Below are 19786 nucleotides of genomic sequence, written 5' to 3'. Positions count from 1 at the left end.
GGTGTGACTCAGTCCAGGGTGTGTCCATGGGGAGGGGGGGAGTGAAGTTGGAGACAAAAGTCCCTGCAGTTGTGAGTTGAAGAAACTAAGTTCCCCAGAAGAGATAAGGCAGCATCAGGTATTATTTAGAATTTCCAGTCAAGGCATGAGCTTTCTTGCAAATGATGTATTATTTATTTATTCGTCACCTGCATTCATTGAGGGCCTACTTTGTACCAGACACTGTTCTAGGTGCTGGGAAAAAAGACAATTCCCTGCTCTCCTGGAATTTCCACTCCAGTGAAGCGGCAAGTTGGCTAATAAACAAAAATAAACAAACACAAAATACTCCATGGGCATGTGCTATTATGGTCTCCCAAAGTGTACATAAAAAATATAGCAACATGCACAGACCTAGAGATTGTTATACTGAGTGAAGTAAGTCCGACAGAGAAAGAGAAATACCGTATGATATAAGCTGAATCTAAAAAGAAATGATACAAATGAACTTAGTTACAAAACAGAAACAGACTCACAGACTTAGAGAATGAAATTATGGTTACCAGCGGGGAAGGGTGGGAGGAAGGGATAGTTAGGGTGTTTGGGATGGACATGTACACACTGCTATATTTAAAATGGATAACCATGTCCCAGCTATTGTAAATAGTGTTGCAATGAACATTGTGGTACATGACTCTTTTTGAATTATGGTTTTCTCAGGGTATATGCCCAGTAGTGGGATTGCTGGGTCATATGGTAATTCTATTTTTAGTTTTTTAAGGAACCTCCATACTGTTCTCCATAGTGGTTGTATCAATTTACATCAGAAACTAACACAACACTATAAAGCAATTATACTCCAATAAAGATGTTAAAGAATAAATAAAATAAAATAAATGAAATAAAATGGATAACCAACAAGGACCTACGGTATAGCACAGGGAACTCTGCTCAATATTATGTAACAACATAAATGGGAAAAGAATTTGAAAAAGAATAGATACATGTATATGCATAACTGAATCACTTTGCTGTACATCTGAAACTATCACAACATTGTTAATCAACTATACTCAATATAAAATAAAAAGTTAAAAAAAAGAAAAGAATTACAATATTTGTAAAGTCAGTGAGATATTATGATACAATATTAAGCCTGAAGATTCCAGGCATTTACAAGTCTACATCAGGAAAATACTAAACATAGCCAAAGATATTGATTGGCCATACAGAGCTTACAGCTAACACTAAATTTTGTTTCCACAAAAGCATGGAGCCCAGTGATATTTTAATTAACAGAACAAAACCCCCAGAGCCATGAAAACTGTTAGGATTAGCAGCTTGGCGGATTCAGAGCATGGCAATGGGCCACTAAGACACATCCAATGGGACAAGCACAAATTGGTGACTGTGAGCTCAGGACCCAGCATGAAAGGCCATCTTCTTCAGAACTTCCGGCAACATTTTTTATGAGGAAATAAATAATTTGAGATTTCATTTCAGAGTCTCCAACAACAAGACCCTGGAGTGTAGCCTGAAGGGAGCATGGGAGGAGTGGTTGCTACATCACATCTCTCTTGGGGAGGCAACATGCAGGAAGAGTCCCAGGGAGCTCTTCACCCTTCTGTCATGCAGTGAGGGGCAATGGGTCACAGCAAGGAAGGCAATTTCCTACAGAAAAGCTGAAAAACATGAAATAATGGACTGTGACCATAGGCTCCTGGCAAAGGATTGCTGGCTTGGGACAGTTAGAAATTGGATTTTTTTCTAAAGCAAAGGCTTCTGACAACAAAATATTCAACAAGTGGACAGTAGAATGTGCTTCTCCATTCTTAGGCATAAGGGGTGATGGCACAGATGATTTGAACATGGAAGGAGGAGTAGAAAATATAGGAATTTAAGAGAATTCAGAGACACTGGCTTCATCTGCATAGGTGGATGGGTGGCAGGACCTGCTTATTACTTGTGATTGGGGGTGACAGTGGTGATGGATCTTAATCGTACAGCGTTAGGAGAAAGAGAAAGAAAAAACCTTTTTTTGTTTTTTTGGGTTTTTTTTGCTTTTGCCAAAGTTGTTGACAGTATTGTTTGTAATTGCAGAAATTTGGAATGAAATGTCCAAAATTATGAAAGTTTGAAAATAAATTATGGTATGTCTATCCAACAGAATTCCATATATTCATTAAAAACTGTATTTCAAAAGACAACAATAAATTGGGAAAATGCTCACAATCTAATGCTAAATGAGAAAAATTTCAAAATTTGGTATAAAAGTTATTCTAATTTTTTTTAATGTTTAAAGAACATAGCTGAAAAGGAAAATTTTCAATCGTTATCAGCTCTTTCTTTCTGGTAATATTACAGGTATTTTTAATATTTCTACATATACTTTTCTATGTTTAAAATCTGTAAACATCAATATGTATTACTTAAAATTAATAAATTTTATGTAAATAGAGTGATAATTAATGATGCCACAAGCATAATTATGATTTACACTTATACTAAGGAGCAGACTCTAGTAATAACCAGCCATTCAAAACTATAATGGAATATTCATTGAGTCAGTAAATGAGCCTTTATGTGTTGTTCACTGAAAAAGGCGTAAGGGATTCAGAAATAAAAGTACCAGTCCCACTGGAGAAACTCAGGACTAGTGAGGAGGCTGAGAGGAAAGCAGACAAGTGCCCACAGTGCTCTGTGATAAGTTCTCCTCCAGAGATGGGCCCAAGGTGCTGTAGGAACACAGGAGAGGAGGAACAGTCCAGCCACTGGGATTCGTGGAAGGCTTCCAGGAGGAGGTGACATCTGAGTTGAATCTTGAAGGATGAGTGAAGAAAAAAATCAGAGGAAAAGTGTTCAAGTAGAAGGAATGTATAAAGACAGAATTGAGTGAGAGCAGTAGCTTTCTAATGTGAATCTCATTATGCTGAAATTCAGGGAGGAAAGAAGAAAACATGGACTAAACCAGTTACTGTGGGGATGGAGAGACAGAGAAAGATTGAAGCAATATAAGAACTTTTGGAGTTCAGAATGTCTTCTAGATTCTCTCTTGGACACGAGATGTGTGGGTGATCACATCACTTGGCTAACATAGGAAATAGAGTTGGATGAGTAGGTTTAGAGGGAAATTTTTAGAAATACCCATTAGCAAAGTAAACAATATATAGCATCAGAGAAAACTCACTCATTTATTCTGCAAGTTTTTGCTGAGCACAACTGTCAGGGGCTGATCTAGGTCCTGAGGACCCAATGGTGAATCAGACAGACAAGGCCTTGATCTAACATTGCTCAAGGTTTGCCTTGGAGACAAACCACAAACAAACAAACAAACAAGAAAATGTCCAGAAGTGATAAGTGCCATAAAGAAAATTAAGCTGCATGCCACGAGAGGGAGTGATGGGTTATTTAGATTGGGTGTCAGAGGCTCAGAAACGATTTGGGATAGGAGAACAATGTGACAGTGATAATGATTGGACAGCGATATGGTAGCATTGATTGAATCTTTTCTTTGTGATTATTCCACTTAATACACAATACAATCCCATAGGTAGGTAGTGCTGAGGGTCCAAAACTTGCCCAAAGTCAAACTCAACTCTGCCTGTAGCCATAATCTCAAAAATATTTGTACTTTCTGTCTGTATCAGGTTGGGCCTTGAGAGGTGAGGGCTGTAACCACAGGAAGGAATATAATCATCCAGGGACGCTGAAGCATGAGGAAGAAGTGGGGGTGGGGGCCAAGAACTGAAACCCAGGGAATGCCGGCATCAAGCTGGCGGAAGGGGAGCTCTGAAGGCAAGCACCTCAGCCACGCGGGGCACAGCGTGAGATGGACAAGACCCAGGGGACAGTGTAGCCTGACAGCCACAAGACAAGGCAGTGTCAAGAGTAAGGGACGGTCAGCAGTGTCCTCTCGTCCTCACACCCGAGAAGGAACAAGAACAACAGGAAACAACCATTAGATGTAGCAACCAGGCAGTTACTGGTGACCTTGCCAAGACTGGTTTCAGTGAGTTGGTGAGGGAGCCCAGATTGCAGTGTTGATAAGGGAATACTTCTTTTCTAAGAGATACAGGGTAGAGGCAGTGTGCTTTGTTATGGTGGTTGTTGTTTTGGTTTGGGTTTGGTTTAAAGAGGTGTAAGACTAGAAGGTTGCGCCTATGGAGAAGGAGGTGTTGAGGCTGTAGGAGGGAGAGGAAATAACTGATATAGCCAAGCCCTTGTAGGGACAAGAAAGGATGGTAAGCAGAGCACACAGGTCAAGGGCTAGATCTTGGGTAGGAAAAGAGGTGCCTCTTTCCTGTGTTGGGAGGGAAGGGAGTAAGTAAGAAGGTTATAGGGGTAAGGAGTTGCCTGACTTCTTTTCTGTGAAGTCGGTGGTATTGTCATCTGCTCAAGGTGAAGACCCCAAGGGGAGTGTCATCCTTAAGGTTCAGCTTTGAAATAGGGCTCCTGGAAAATGGGAGTGGATGCTAAGGGCCTGTATAAAAGTCTCCAAGTAGCCCCGCTGAGTTTAGAACCCTTGCATTTGTGGCTGCTGCATCTGCACAGCTGTAAGATTTCCTTCAGCAGGGCCAGCAGCCAGGCAGGCAGGGAGCTGGGCTGTGCTGTATGGCACCTGTTCTGGGGAGATCACTCCAGTCTTTCATCTGGCTTCTCATGGACAGTCCTGAATCCATGGACCCTTGAACAGCTAGAGCTAAACAAATTTGCAAAGCCAGAATTTATCTTCACATTAGTCATTTAAAGAAAACCCCTAATCCATGACATCTGAATATAAAATATGTATTAAAATAGAAAGCAGTAGGGACCCAGGATCTTTAGAGCTAAATGATCAGTGAAATAGCTGGAATGTTCCTTGTACTGTTCTATTCCCGTGCATATAATGTTACAACTACTGCCTCCGTTTGATTCAATTAGAGATCCTCTTTTTAAAGTTAAATACACAGCTTCCCTGGGAATGTAATTGTGAAACGTTTTGTCGTTATACTGTACGGCAGTCACTTTAAGATAACACAAATCTTGCTTCTGGCAGAGCATTTCCTTACCACTACATGCATACAAAACAGGATGTAATCAAAAGGGTATTTGGCATGGGTCCAGAAAGCAATCTGGATTAGTCTGTAACTGGCTGCCATAGTTTCAAGTCCATTTCTGATCCATGACTTATTGCTTCATAACTGACAATTTCAAAGGTTTACCAGGATGGCACACAAAAAAAGCTCAACCATTAGTTTCTAGCTTCTTCTGAAGTGTTTCACTAGCGAACATTTTTGAATATTTAAAATAAGAGAATAAGACAATAAAGATGGTTTTTACCATCATTTCTTCCCCCCATTTTCTACCAACAATATAAACTAGTGGAGGGAATATTTACTAAAAGTATAGAATTGTAGAGGGAATACTTCAGGTAGCTGTTAATTTCCACTCCTTAAGTCAATAGCAATTTATATAATGGAGAGAGGATTGGATAATTTTCTTTAATTTTCAAACTTCACACGGAGCACCTGAATTTTTTTTTTTAAAAGACAAAGAAAACAGCTAACTAAACTCTGGTTCTTATTTAACAGCCTGATACAAAGGCAATTAAAAAGAAGTGATATTCAAGCAATTTTACTGTTTAAATAATCCAGAAATTCTTTTTTGAAGTAGTTCAGTTTCTTTAGCCAAACTTGAGATGTATGACATTAATCACATCCCATATCCTTGCGTTACATCAAATGTTGTCGTCGTTACTTTCTCTAAAGGTCCTCCAAGCTCTTTAGAAGCAAAACCTTGAGAACAGCAGGACACCCTGAGGCCTGAGCTAGTATTGTCTTTATCTTTTGAGTGAGGCTTTGGAGCCCAGGGAAATGACTTGGACACCATCTCCTCAGGTATTTCTTAAAGAACCAGTATATACACATCATTGTAAAGCAATTATACTCCAATAAAGATGTTAAAAAAAAACAGTATATTTCCCCCCTCTTCCCTGCAGGAATTAGGGTTAATTTCTAATTATAAGCCTATTATTATGTTATTGGCTAAAATACCTTAAAATTCTTTTCACATTTCACTTCCCCATAATACCTGCTTTTCTAACTGCATACAGATTTTAATGCTTTACCAGAATATGTAAATCTATTTTATGTAGGTTCCTCAAGGTTTGACCTTAATATTTACAAGTTATTTTCCTCATAGTCAATGGCTATGCAATGAGTAAATCATTTTAATTTGATTGTAGATTGCAGCCAGATAATCATCTCATTGATGAAACCAGGAAAGATTGATATAATACAAGTGCACCAGTATCTAACTCCAAAAGAATGTCAGCCAGACTGAGGAGTCGAATTCAAGTGATTTGAATTCAGGAAAACTACGATGAGTTATTTCGGCACTAGCTATGGCACAGTTTAAAAATTTTTGTAATGGTTGTGATGGTGGAGCTTTCTGAGTGAAAAAATGTAAAGTATCAAGAAATAGGAGGAATATGGTACAGCCCCTGGCCTCTGAGTGAAAATGAAAAGAGGGGTGGAAACTCCGTAATCGGGGGCCCGTCGGAACCAAGCTGTCAGATTTAGGCGAGGGAGGGAGGGAGAGAAAGCTCCCTGGGGGAAGGAGTGGGGCGCTAGACCGTCCGGGAGGGAGAGGGGAGGGAAGGACGGGAGAGGAGGGCAGCGGAGGAGCGCTGAGCCGAGGGGAGGGAGGGGAGGGAAAGGGGGAAAGGGGTAGAGAAGTCGACGGAGCGCTGAAGTTACCCTTGCGCGGCGCGCGCAGTGGCAACGCGTCCCGGCCCCCGCGCTGGACGGCGGAGGACCCCTGTCGCGCGCCTGGCTGGTCCCGGGACCCCAGCGGGAGTCCCGCGTCTGGCGTCTCGAGTCGCCGGGAGTCTGAGTTGCGGGCCACTCGGACTGGCGGTGGCAAGCCCGCTGGTCGTTATGAGGACGGATCTAAAATGACCGGCAAGCGGAAACCTTTCCAAACGCAGCTCAGGCGGTCAATCAGTGAGCAGCTGCGGGACTCTACGTCCAGAGCCTGGGATCGGCTGTGGAAAAACGTCCGGGAGAGACGGCTGGCAGGTCGGTGCCCCCGAGACTCGGGACCGCGGGAGCGGGAGGAGGCGCGGGCCGCGTCGCCCCGCCCGGCCCACCGCCCCGCCGCCGCTGTGGGCTCCCGGCACAGGTTTTCAGAGCCCGGGGATGGGCGGAGGAGGCTGCTCTCACCCCCTTGCTGGGCCGGGCCGGAGCGCCAGCGCTCCCCGCTTTCCGCGCGCGGGGACCTGGTGCGTGTGGGCTCCGCCCCGCGCGCGCGGACAGCCCGGCGGGCCGCTGCGCGCGGGACCGAGAGCAGGGGCAGGGGTTACCTGGCGAGTCTTCCTTCGAGTGGCCGCTTTGCCTGGGCTGGCCCCGGCTCCGCCACCATCCACCCACCCCAGCCCGGTGAGTGAATGAGTGCCCAGCCCAAGTGGGCTCCAGGAGATCGGTCCCTCTCCCAACTTCGCCTTTTCCACGAGGGACACGTCCAGTGCCTGTGTGGGCGGGGGAGTCAAGACAAGGCTAGGGAGCATATCCAAAGCTCTGGGAGACAGATGTTTATGGGGTAGAGGGGAGGATTTGGGCAAAGACAGATGGACAGTGGTTGGTGCTGGTAGATAGCTGCCCACAACCCCTGTCCAGCTGTGGATCCGCTCTCCTCATTTTGGGGCTGCAAAAGAGCGGCCTCCCTTTTGGAATCCATTGCTTATGATTCAGAGGAAGAAAAGAGGTGATTATTCTGAGCCAAGAGGTTCTTAAGAATCCTTGCTTAGGTTAGAAGGCCAGTCCCCTCCTTAGCACCTCCCGCAGCAGCCTCCTGGCTGTGGTCTTTCTTCTGTGCGTGGTCCTTGGACCTGCCTCCTAGTAGGGCCACGGGTGCAGGAAGTGGTCTGAGCCTTCTCAGAGCCCATGCTGGGAGCATTAGGTCTGGTTAGTCACATCATACCTGCCACAATACGAGAAGGTGGCCTTCCTCCACAGCACAGTTCCCAGGCAGTGTAGGATTTAGGAATGCTTTCCCCAAGTGTTAGCTGCTGGAAGATGTTCCTGGAAATGGGGGACGTGTGGATGGAAGGGCCCCTGAGCTGACCGTGAGTCTAGTCTCTGGATCTTCTTGCCTCCTGTCTCTCCAGCAGTATCTCCTGAGTTGGCCAGTGACCACAGGGGTGGAAGAGAGATCTAGAGAAGAAGAAGGTATGAAGTCTGGACAGAGGGCAGGGATGCCAAGGGTGAGATGGAAGATTGAACCTTCTCTGGGTTCCTCCCCCTTTTTCTTATTGAAGAAATGAAGTCCTTTGCAAGATGTTCTGTCCTTACACCCATGCAGCCACATCTCTCCATTAGTCTGACAACATTCTGGAGTAGATGCCCAGAGTCTGTGTCTCCTTGAGCTAGGTCTTTATCAACCTACCTGGTCAAATTAGAAGTAGGGATTATAGATGATTCCAACACTCAATATTGTCAGCATAAAATGTTTATCCCGTATTTTCTCTCCAATACGGTGGCCCCATTTAGTAAGCACCCAAGAAATAAACAGGCTTTGCAGTCTGGACCCAGAAATAAGTTGTGGTAACCCAGTAGTTTTGACTGTTGATTTTTAAAGACCTGTATGTGCATTGCAGACCTAATTAATAACAGCTAATAACTTTCCTTGTTATCATGCTAAATTGTATAGTCTACATGATGGATGGTGTTAGAGAAGTTTTTGTGGTCTAGTAAACTTGTGTTGCTTCATAACTTCAGAATGCTTACTGCAAATGTCTCTTTCATAGCTTCTGTTATTAAGTTTGTTAAGTTTGTTAAATCAATGGATCCTCAGGAAACAAGCAGTCTTTCCAAGAGGGCTGCCAAAGCTGTGCTGGGTTTTTATAGAAGCTGAGGCCAAAGATGACTGCAGCCCTGTCTTTTTCAAAAGGACATCTGGGAAGGACAAGAGTGTAATGTAAAGACTTAAAACCGTTAAGATTTTCCAGGGAAGTCATTTATTCACGTGAATTTTAGACTTTGCAGTTTAGTTAGGGCGGTGGAGAGAAAAAGTTTTGATTCTGAAAAATAAGTGATAGGTAGAGATTTTTAAGATCATGGATATATAGAAATTCAGGCTAAAAGTGGCTTCAGAATGGTAAGTATAAGAGTTCTCCCAGAGTAGTGTAATTATTTTTTTAAATAGTGGTATGAGGTTTTAAAATGTTTAATCAGAATATTAATATCTGCTTACCCATAATCTGCTTACCACTCTGCTAACAGTGGATGCCAGCAGGTTATTCAACTGGGACCAAACAATCCTCTGTGAAGCAGACTTCAACCTCTGCTTCTAAGCAAGCTGGGATGCTTGCCACAAAACCAAGCCAACTCCATGAAGGAGCTTTTAGATGCAAATTGATTTTCTTGGGTTTTCTTGCAAAGGTAGCTAAAATATGGAACTTTGGCCATGAGACACTGAAATACTTAAGTTATTAATGTTGGCATCAATTCTAGGTGAAAGCGTTCTTCATTTGTACAAGTTTTCTTTATATGGTTTAGTTCACAATATCATCATAACCAACTGTATGAATGTACCCCAGAGAGACTCTGCCCGCCCCCCAAGAGATGATGTGAGGCTATTGGCTTTTTTTTTTTTTTTTTTTTCAGTTTTTTTCTATCAGGTAAAAGTTTTGTGCTGGGACTTCTTTAATTTCGCTAAAATTTTCTTCTTATTACACTTAGTCAGTAGAACAGTATTCAAAGTGCTTTATAAGAAACTTGTGTTCGTTGTCTAGAGCATTCTGAAGGTATTTGATGCGTCCTTTTGCTTTTTAACATCCTGAGGCAGGAAATCCTTATTCTAACTCACTGTTACTTCTCTTCATGAAAGCCCGTCTTGTCAATGGGACAGAAAGACAAGAAGAAGTAGAGCTGTTTTAAACATAGTGAACCTTGTGGATTTCTGTGCTGTATTTCTGGGACTGTATTTGGGAAGGAGGGGATTATACATAACTGGAAAACTATTTCTTCACACGCATCACAATGACACAAATAATGAAACCGATAGAAGGATGAGGTGTTCAAATATGTTCATTTCATTACAAAATTATAAAAGGGAGTTATTGGTTAAAGAAAGACTGATACTGGGAGCTCTTCTTGGGCTTTCCAATTCTGTAGTAGCTGCCAGACTTTCATCGGATTGTGGCGTTTTTGCCAACATGTACTTACTTCTTAATTACCTAAGACTCTAATCCTCATAAGAGTCAGCAAGTTTTTCTCACCTGTCATCTCAATATTGATCATTGAAATAATGGTGGTAATTGTTGTTTATTCCCAAGATGACAAAGTTAGTTAGTGTTCAAAGAAGTATTCTAATTCAGGTTGTCAGAAGTCGAAGGTCATCTGTGCCCATTTTGTGTCATACCACGCTGCCTTCTGCATGGCTCTTATGGAGATACATGGACCTCAAATCCTTTCTCTAAGTCGCTCTGTCATTTGCAATTAGTTTTAAAAAGAACAACAAAATTAATCAGAAAAATTGCCCTTTCCTCCTGCAGTGACAAGGATAACTCTATGCACCAAAAATAGCTCGTCTCCCAGTCATCCTACTGGGCTGGGTAGTGTATGGGCTTATACAGAGTTAAAACAAACAAACAGCCATACATCTACCTTGTTGGGGCTCCTATGTGGTGTGCCCTGCCCATTACCATCGGTGCAAGAAGCCAAGGGCTGCAAGAAAGAGATGTTGTCATAAAGCGTAAACGCAGGTTTCTTCAAGGTGGGTTAATGACAGGTTCTTTTGGCCTCTTCAGTTCCCTAATCAGCCACCACTGGTGACAATTCTTAACTTTTATAGCATCATTAAATTCTCTAGGCAGAGCATACCCTTTAGCTTTTGGTCTTTGTAAGCAGCTTGAACTACTTCTCAAAAGTTTAGGTCTGGGGCTTCCCTGGTGGCTCAGTGGTTAAGAATCCACCCCCCAATGCAGGGGACACGGGTTCGAGCACTGGTCCAGGAAGAACCCACATGCCGTGGAGCAACTAAGCCTGTGCGCCACAACTACTAAGCTTGTGCTCTAGAGCCCGTGAGCCACAACTACTGAGCCCACGTGCCACAACTACTGAAGCCCATGCACCTAGAGCCCGTACTCCGCAACAAGAGAAGCCACCGCAATGAGAAGCCCGTGCACTGCAACGAAGAGTAGCCCCCGCTTGCCACAACTAGAGAAAGCCCGCATGCAGCAACAAAGACCCAATGCAGCCAAAAATAAATAAATAAATAAATTTATTTTTTAAAAAAAGTTAAGGTCTGAAAAAATCCAAATGAGTTTTCTAAAGCTTTCTGCTCCTTCATTTTAAAACCGTACTCTGTTTTCATTGAAGTGTAATCCATATGTATGATTCCTTTATACTCACATAACAATATTTAGGTAGCTTGTGAACTAATTGATGGCCAAGTCTTTTGATCTCTTTCATAGTCTTATTTTAAATCATTTCTCTTAGACGCAGGAAGTTAAATTGCTGCCAAAAATAAACTAACCTAAAACACTGAAAAGTTTGAGTTTTGTTAGAAATGCTAATTCCACCAAATTTCAGTGAGTTCTTGTCATGTTAAAACAGGTTTATTCATCCTCAAAGTCAACAGTAACATCCTGTGATGCGATGTAAACATGAGATTGGGACTTAAATGCAGAGCGGGATCAAGAATAGAACATAGGCCATAAAAAAGTTCCTTATTAAAATCTAAATGTGTTCCATGATAGCAAAAAGTACAGGATGATACCAGCTGATCCTTTTCATTTGTTTTCTATCAGTGTCCTTCCTTTTTATTATCACTTTACTGTAAAGAACAGGCCATCCTACTCTGTCAGTTTTTTTTCTTTTTAAACATCTCTTGAAAAGGGAATACATTGAGATGTGGTTTATATTAACAATAACAAAAAAGAAAATCTAAGTCAGGTAAATATACAATGAAAATCAGAGAAAGAGAACACATCATATGTACCAGGGTTCCTCTCAGCCTTAGCTACCCAGAGGGTCACTTGGAGCCTTTTGGAAATATGAATGTCCTTACTGCCCCCCAGAGACTCTGATTTGGTTCACATGGGGCCTGGGGATCAGTATTTTTTTAATACTGGTTCCAGTGTACAGTCCGGGTTCAGAATCACTGACTTAGGTTAACTACCATATGATAACTCGCAGCAGTCTGTGTCTAGTACGAGATCATAGTCTAAAGTCCCTAAGAAAAGTTTTGCTTAAGTGAGGTTGGAATGAGCTTGATATTTTACAGGGACAGAAAAGAAAAGGGAAAAAAACAAACAAACAACAACAAAAAAATGGTGTGCCTGGAGCATAATGAAAAAAGGTGGTACTAGTAGATGGTAAGAGATCATGTCAGAGATATGGGTAGACTCAGGTTATAAGATTAGGTTGGGCCTTGTTGCCAGGGCAAGAAGTTTGGATTTTGTTCTACATGTGATAAGTAGCAAAGGATTTTAAACAGAGGAGGGACAGGACCTGAATAAGTCACTACGGGAGTGGTCCAGGTAAGAGAGAAACAGTGACGCAGACTAGGCTGATAATGATGAAAATGGAGAGAATGGGACAGATTTGGAATATGTCTTGGAAGCAGAGACAACAATGCTGACATTTCTGTTGGAGGTGAGAGAGAGGGATCGAGGGCTCCTAGGTTTGTAGAGCCATGGGCTGAGTTGGGGACAGGTGGAATATCTGCATCTTGCAGTGCAAAAGGACCTTTTTTTGCATAAGCCAGAGGAAGAGTGAGTTCTCCTTTGGCCAAATTAAGCCAAAGATGCCTATTAGACATCCAAAGTAAACATCAAAGAGCTGGTTGTACGAGTAAAGTTTTGGGAGAAAAGTCAAAGCCAAAGATAGAAATCTGAGAGTAATTGGCATATGACTACTATAGAGTAAAGCCTTAGGACTGGATGGGGTTACTTAGAAGAGAATATAAGAGGAGGGGCCAAGGACCAAGTCCTAGGGCATCCTTTATTTAGAACACAATATTGGGAGATGAACTGTATACACATATACATGTGCTAAATTTCTGGGGAATAAGAAAAATAGCAGCACTGTTCCTAAACTCAGCATTCTTGTAGCTGAATAATAGTAGTGATATATCAAATAATCTTTTTGTGATAGATCTACTTGGTCCCAGAACTTTTGATGAATAAAAAACAATCATAAAAATATATCACACTAATAAAATATACATTTTAAATTTTAAAATGATATTGCAAAGTGAAAATAACATTTAAAGGAAAGACTTCTTCGGGTTGCCCCATAAAAATTAAAATATAATTAATTAGATAAAAATAATCTTAGCAGGAATACGTCTATGGTTACTGTGACTTGTTGGCCACACATGTAATGGGGTAAGAACTTTATCTTGGAAAGGTGACTTCTCCAGTGTTGTGATATCTGGGAATAGGCTAATCAAAGTTTAGCTTGTAAGAAAATTTCTGTACTATATTGAATTTTCCAATATTGCATCCATTTGTTGACCTTTACCAATTATGGTCTGTCCATAATAAAGTTGATTGAAGGGAGATTTCTCAGAGAAAAATAGGTAACCACATCTTAAGTTTTTGTGTTTGTAAGGAAGATAACTTAAACATGGCCTAACCCATCTGCAGTATGCTGCCCAACCCTTGGAAGTAACACGTTTTCTCCTAAAGTTGGAGCAAAGAGAGGACCATGTTCATTATTTATGGGTGGGTGTTCTGAATAGGAGACAGGAGCCCTGCCAGTTGGCTGAAATCCCTTAAGACCACTTAATACAGCTTTGGATCGGTCACCAACCTGATCATTTAGACGTGGAGCATGTCTATGAAATTAATGTATATTCTTTGTGTGTGTGTGTGCTTTTTCAATCTTATGTTGAACAAAACAACTTATAAAGAAAAATGTGCTTAGAGACCTTTCGGTTTTCTGGGGGTTTATCCACCAGTATATTTCTGTTCTACCCTTCTGCAAGTTTAGGGATATTGCCAAATGAAAACAAACGTGGTTTGAGAAGTGTTGCAATGTTCCTGGGCTTTTTTTCAGAATCCTCGAGTGTTTAGTCCTAAGGCAGTCGAGTTGAAGGGCAAACATTTTTGTCATGTTTGTAGTTAGTCAATAAGTATTTATTGAGCCATGAAATAGCATCCTTGTCAAAGCATGTTGGGACTGTAGTGCAGGATATTAATTCAGGACTGTGGTTTTATCCTGGCAAGGCACACAAATTTTATTATGCTGCCCAAATCCCTTAACTCATCTATTTAACCAGAAATAGAGCAGGCTTCCAGAAAGTGCTAAAGGACAGTATAGAATGCACCATGACTACACAATATTGTATTTGCAAATCTGCTGTGTCAAGCTATCTTATGTTCTCAGGCAGAATATTTCCTTAGTAACAGTTTTATCTAAAATAAAAATTTCAGAACCTTATGGTTCTGTTATTTTGTGTAGTAGGGCATATTTTAATCTGTATTTCATCATGACATACTGTGTTTGTTGAATACTTCTTTCTCCTTCCTATGCATGAAATTAAATGAACCCTAGAGATAATTGTTGTTCAACCTCATGAAAATTGATACATTTACTATCAATGACTTTAATTGGAAAGTCTTATATGCTTCTTATCCTCTCTCCATCTGGATAAAATAGAAACATGTCCAGGTTTCTTGAAGGATCTTTAAACGTGTCTTCCATTGAAATTTAATGTTTACCGTTAGAATAATGTCCTAAAAGTACAAATATATGAATATCTGGAAGGTGTGACAGAATAAGTTAAACTAATCTACTGCTGCATGAGAATGTCTGGGTTGTCACAATGACATTGCAAAGATGGCTTCCTTTCTTTGGCCAACGCTGAGTTGCATTCATTGCAGAACTCTTGAAAAACAATGATGGATCACACCTTTCCTAGCCAAGAGAAATTGTCCCCATGGTCTTGGAAATAAATTACATCTTTATTTTAGTCCCAAGAAAAGACTTCATAAACAATAAACATAAAAGAGGAGCAATTGTTAGAATGAAAGTAAGAGGAAAAAAAAAAGCTTTAACATATTTCAACCATTGTCTCATAGGCTGTTTTATTCTTTTTGGAAAGAAAGAAGAGAGGCTTTAGGGTAAGCATTTGATTTCTAGTTCTTAAATCTAAATCAAAGCAACAAATGACAAGTGGAAAATTGCTCTTAACCCTGTAGAGAAGCACTGTGGTGGTGATGGTGGTGGAAAAGTGACCGAAGCTGTTTGAGGCATCATCATTTGCATAAAATCACAGCTATGTAATGGTAACTCACATCTGTGAAAATAGCATCAGTTCAGCCATAACGCTGATATAATTGTTTGGCGCAGCTATGGCTATAGTGCTGGGAGCATAGATCTCCAAGCGTCTTAAATGCATGTTGTTTTACTTTTGTTGCATACAATGCAGTGGAGGGCGGGGTGAGTGGTGTTTGGGCATGGTGGAAGATTACTGGCATGCCTCATGCCCTAGTGGTTAAGAGCAGCTACTGGTGCAAGACTACATGGGTTTGCATCCTACCTCCACTCTTACACAGTGGGTCCTTGGGCAAGATAAATAATCATGATGGTCCTAAATTTCCCCATCTTAAAAGGGAGGATAAGCATAGGACTTATCACATAGGGTTGTCATGAGAATTAAATGAATTAATATTTTCAAAGCATTTAGCATAGTGTCTGACCCCTAATTAACAATGTATAAGAGTTCATTTTTCAAAAATACATATGTATATAGATGTAGATATAGATATATAGATACATAGATGTAGTCTCTGTGGAGAACAGACATTTTCTGATAAAGGAGATGCTTTTTGCTCTAGCCTTAAACCAGCCACTCGCTTCATACCTGGATTCATCTGCCTTGTTCCCATATCTTATGGACCCATTCTAGATCCCATGTTCAGGGATTTCCAAGAGCTAAGACATTAGCCTCACTCTCTTTGCTTTGAATCGAATTTAAAAACAAAAGAAAACAGTACATATGTTGCTAACGTGGTTGGCAGCATCTTGTGCAAATCCATTAGTGTTATAGCATGAATCATTCATCATTACTATTATACTAACATTTTTCTGAAAGATCATCCACTACGGTTTGTTCATCAAAATTACTATCAGTTTTAGAGCTATGCAACCAAGAAATCATTCTCATGTCCTTGGCCGAAATGGAATTTGATGGACACCAAATTAAAATGAGAGAAGTTGGACTAGATTATCTCTAAGGCCCTGTTTAACTTTAAAAATCAATGAGTCTATAAAACTAGACTGTGCGTCTAAAGGAAACTTAATGCTCTAAGTATTTTTGTTCCTTTTCTGTCTGGATTTCATCAGATGTTTTGATAGATAAGGAAAGGGCAGAAGCCCAGAAGGACACCCCAGGATGCCTGCCGGTGTCATTCCCCATACTGCTTTGGTTACCTAGCCCCCATCAACAGCAGCAACTTAACTGGTACTTTCTGATGTTGGAACTACATCTGCCAGAATTGGAGAAGGAACAAGGAGGGGGGAAAGCTAGGAGTCCAGGACCTGCAGATACCAGTAGAATCTCAACAGTCCCTGCACCACATGCAGGCAAAGCCCCATGCTCAGAGAGGCCCCGTACTTAGTTTAAATGCTCTACTGTTACAATCTTGAAATTATTAATAATTGTTGAATGGAGGGCCCACATTTTCATTTTATACTGGGCCTGGCAAATGAGGTAGCTAATCCTGCATTATTGGTGAGTTCACTGTCATTGGTGATTTGGTGTTATTTAAGTAAGAGAAAAGTGACTTGTAAAATCACAGGATATTAGATCTGGAAGGAACCTGCAAGCTTTCCCTTCAGCATCTGTAATCTATAATCTGTATGCTCCGTGCCACTTGCTCTTGGGGAAGGTGATCTCCCAAGAAGGAAAGTGTGTTTGTTTTCTTTTATTGTTTATTGATTGTGACAGCATCATTATGAAATAAGGCAATAACATCACCCCTGGTGTTTACAGAGTTATAATGATTATATTTTAGTTATTACATATACCGAAGCAAGTATTTTAATTTGTTTTTTAAAGGTATTGCATTGCTTAGGTATAATAGGAGACTGGGACAAATTACACACTCTTGGTATGCTAGATTTTCAGATCCAAAGCTTGTTTCTGAAAACTTCTTAATTAATCTGTTTCTTAATTTAAAATTTATTTACAATAGCCGTAATAGATTATTCATTAAACCACTGCTATTAAAACCATTAAGGCTATTTCCTGTGTAGATTTCACCTAGGACTACTTACTAAGAAAAGGAAATTAGGAGAGGCAGTAATAAAGCCTGTGATTTATCACCAGGGATTTCCAGCACATATCGGCACAATTTTATTTTGTCATGATGTCCATCTGTCTCTGTGAGGAACACTAAAGCTGACTGAGTCTAGTCTCATAATGTTTCATAGGTTAAATCCTCCTTTGCTATCAGAAGCTAGACATAGAACTCCCCATTTAATGATGTAAAAAAAAAGAAGACATCTTCCTTTGTTTGAAAGTTAGGTTCATTATTTAATGCAAAGTATTTGGACAATTGAATAAAAAGAAGAGTGTGCATTTTCATTTTCTCTTAAGCTACTTCAAACAAGAATGTGTTTGTGTAGTTCTGAATAGTAAAAGAGTAGGCAGATTCAGCTACCCTGAATTGGACCCTATTTTATGCCAGGCATTGTGCTAAGGCTTCATGTGTTTTTTCATTTGATGCCCAGGCTTCAGGGCAAGTACTCTCAGGGTCCCTGTTAGCACACACAGCAGCTTGCTGTGATTAAGAAAAAGGCTTCCATTCGGGGCCAGGAACTACATTGTAAAGCAATTATACTCCAATAAAGATGTTAAAAAAAAAAAAAGCAAAAAAAAAAAAAAAAGACTATTAGAAAACGGTGCCTCCTCTGAGAAAACACAGTCCCATGGGCGTGTGGCTAGGTGAGTGTACCCCGGGCTGGATTTCAACCTCCATGGTCCCCCTGGCACAGCCTACGCAATCGTACAGTGTGGCCCTGGGTACTGATACTGTCCCCACTTTACGCATGAAGAAATCCAAGGCTTGGAGAAATTAAGTAACTACTCCTTGTTGTTATGTAGATTTATGAGAGTGGCACATTTTGAATGATCTACAGGTCATTGTGAGATTTGTGAGATCCTGGATGATTCCAGGACCCAAACCCTAATCACAGTCTAGCACTTAGGGAGGGGGAACTGTTCCTGGGTAGCGACAATATGGAACCATTTCCACAGCCCTGCCCCAATGTTGCCTCAAGGTTAAAACAGGGCATAATAGATGGGAGTTGACTGTGTCATTCTGGCATCCCAGGGTCCCCATGAGAATAATGATGATGATTAATGATGATCCTGAGTATTTGTGTAACGCTTTACAGTTAAGTGTTTTTCCACTAAGGTTTGTGACAGTGGTTTAAAATCAATAGGTTCTCACAAAAGTCCTTTAAGGTAGTCAGGGTGGGTGCTGTGATCTCTACTACATTATAAGACAAATGAGGATAAGAAAAACGGTGTGACTACCCAAGGTCCCATGGCCAGAGAGGGCCAGGGGGACATTTGAATCCAGGCTCCTACCCCAGTGCTTGCCCTTCTGCTCACTTTCCTGCTGCCCAGCGTGAGCTCTGCTATGTAAGATCGGTCAGTCGCTGTTAACTAAACCCAATGGCTCCCAAACCTGACTGAGCATCAGAACCACCAGAAAAGCTTTTTTAAAATACTTCTCCCAGGGCTTCCCTGGTGGCGCAGTGGTTGAGAGTCCGCCTGCCGATGCAGGGGACACGGGTTCTTGCCCGGGTCCGGGAAGATCCCACATGCCGCGGAGCGGCTGGGCCCGTGAGCCATGGCCGCTGAGCTTGCGCGTCCAGAGCCTGTGCTCGGCAACGGGAGAGGCCACAGCAGTGAGAGGCCCGCATACCGCAAAAAAACAAACAAATAAAAAAACTTCTCCCCAGATCCAAGGGGTCAAAATCACCCCTAGGGGGCAATGTGTATGTGTGTGTATGCGTGTGTGGAGGGTGGGGTGGGAGCGGGTGTAGTATGCATTTTTTTTTTTAATAGATGCTGGCAACATGTGATTTTATTTATTTATTTATTTATGGCTGTGTTGGGTCTTCGTTTCTGTGCGAGGGCTTTCTCCAGTTGTGGCAACCGGGGGCCATCCTTCATCGGGGTGCGCGGGCCTCTCACTATCGTGGCCTTTCGTTGCGGAGCACAGGCTCCAGACGCGCAGGCTCAGTACTTGTGGCTCACGGGCCCAGTTGCTCAGTGGCATGTGAGATCCTCCCAGACCAGGGCTCGAACCCGTGTCCCCTGCATTGGCAGGCAGATTCTCAACCACTGCGCCACCAGGGAAGCCCCTGCATTTTTTAACAAGGCTCCTAGGTGATTTTTGTTGTTGTTGTGTGTTTATAGGCTGCCTGGCACTGTCCTCCCACCAGTGACTGGAAATGGCTCTAAACGCTCACAGCTATTTCAGACTCCATGCCTTGAGCCACGCAAATGTCTTCCAGTCCTAATCCTTTTATCTCCCTTCTGCCTACCTAGATCCAACCCATTTTCAAGGACTGGCTCAAGTCCTTCCCACCTGGCCACTATCTCCCCCCTCCATAGCTGAGTGCCCCTTGGTGGGCAAGAGGGCGGGAGGACCGTGAGTGTCTGCTGTGTGCCAGGCCCCGATTCAGTGCTTCTCCCCCTCTCGTCCTGTGAACCATCACAGCAACACGCTGAGGTCATGGTTATCATCCCCATTTTAAAGATGGGGTAAGTGAAGGAACTTGGCTGAGGCCAACACAGC

At 41.9% G+C, this 19786-nt stretch overlaps 1 protein-coding gene across 1 annotated transcript in view; it reads left to right on the top strand.

Annotated features, from left to right (window-relative positions):
- Positions 1–6913: 6913 nt before the first annotated feature.
- Positions 6914–19786, top strand: part of STARD13 (StAR related lipid transfer domain containing 13) — a 231563-nt gene continuing 218690 nt past the window's right edge. Inside the window, exon 1 of the mRNA XM_055089653.1 lies at positions 6914–7037. Coding sequence (XP_054945628.1) covers positions 6914–7037 — 124 coding nt within the window. The remainder of the gene's footprint in view (positions 7038–19786) is intronic.

The sequence above is a fragment of the Physeter macrocephalus genome, chromosome 13 (genome assembly GCF_002837175.3).
Source record: "Physeter macrocephalus isolate SW-GA chromosome 13, ASM283717v5, whole genome shotgun sequence".
Classification (NCBI taxonomy): Eukaryota; Metazoa; Chordata; class Mammalia; order Artiodactyla; family Physeteridae; genus Physeter; species Physeter macrocephalus.
Note: the sequence above shows the minus strand (reverse complement) of the source record. Positions and strands in the feature narration are given on the sequence as shown.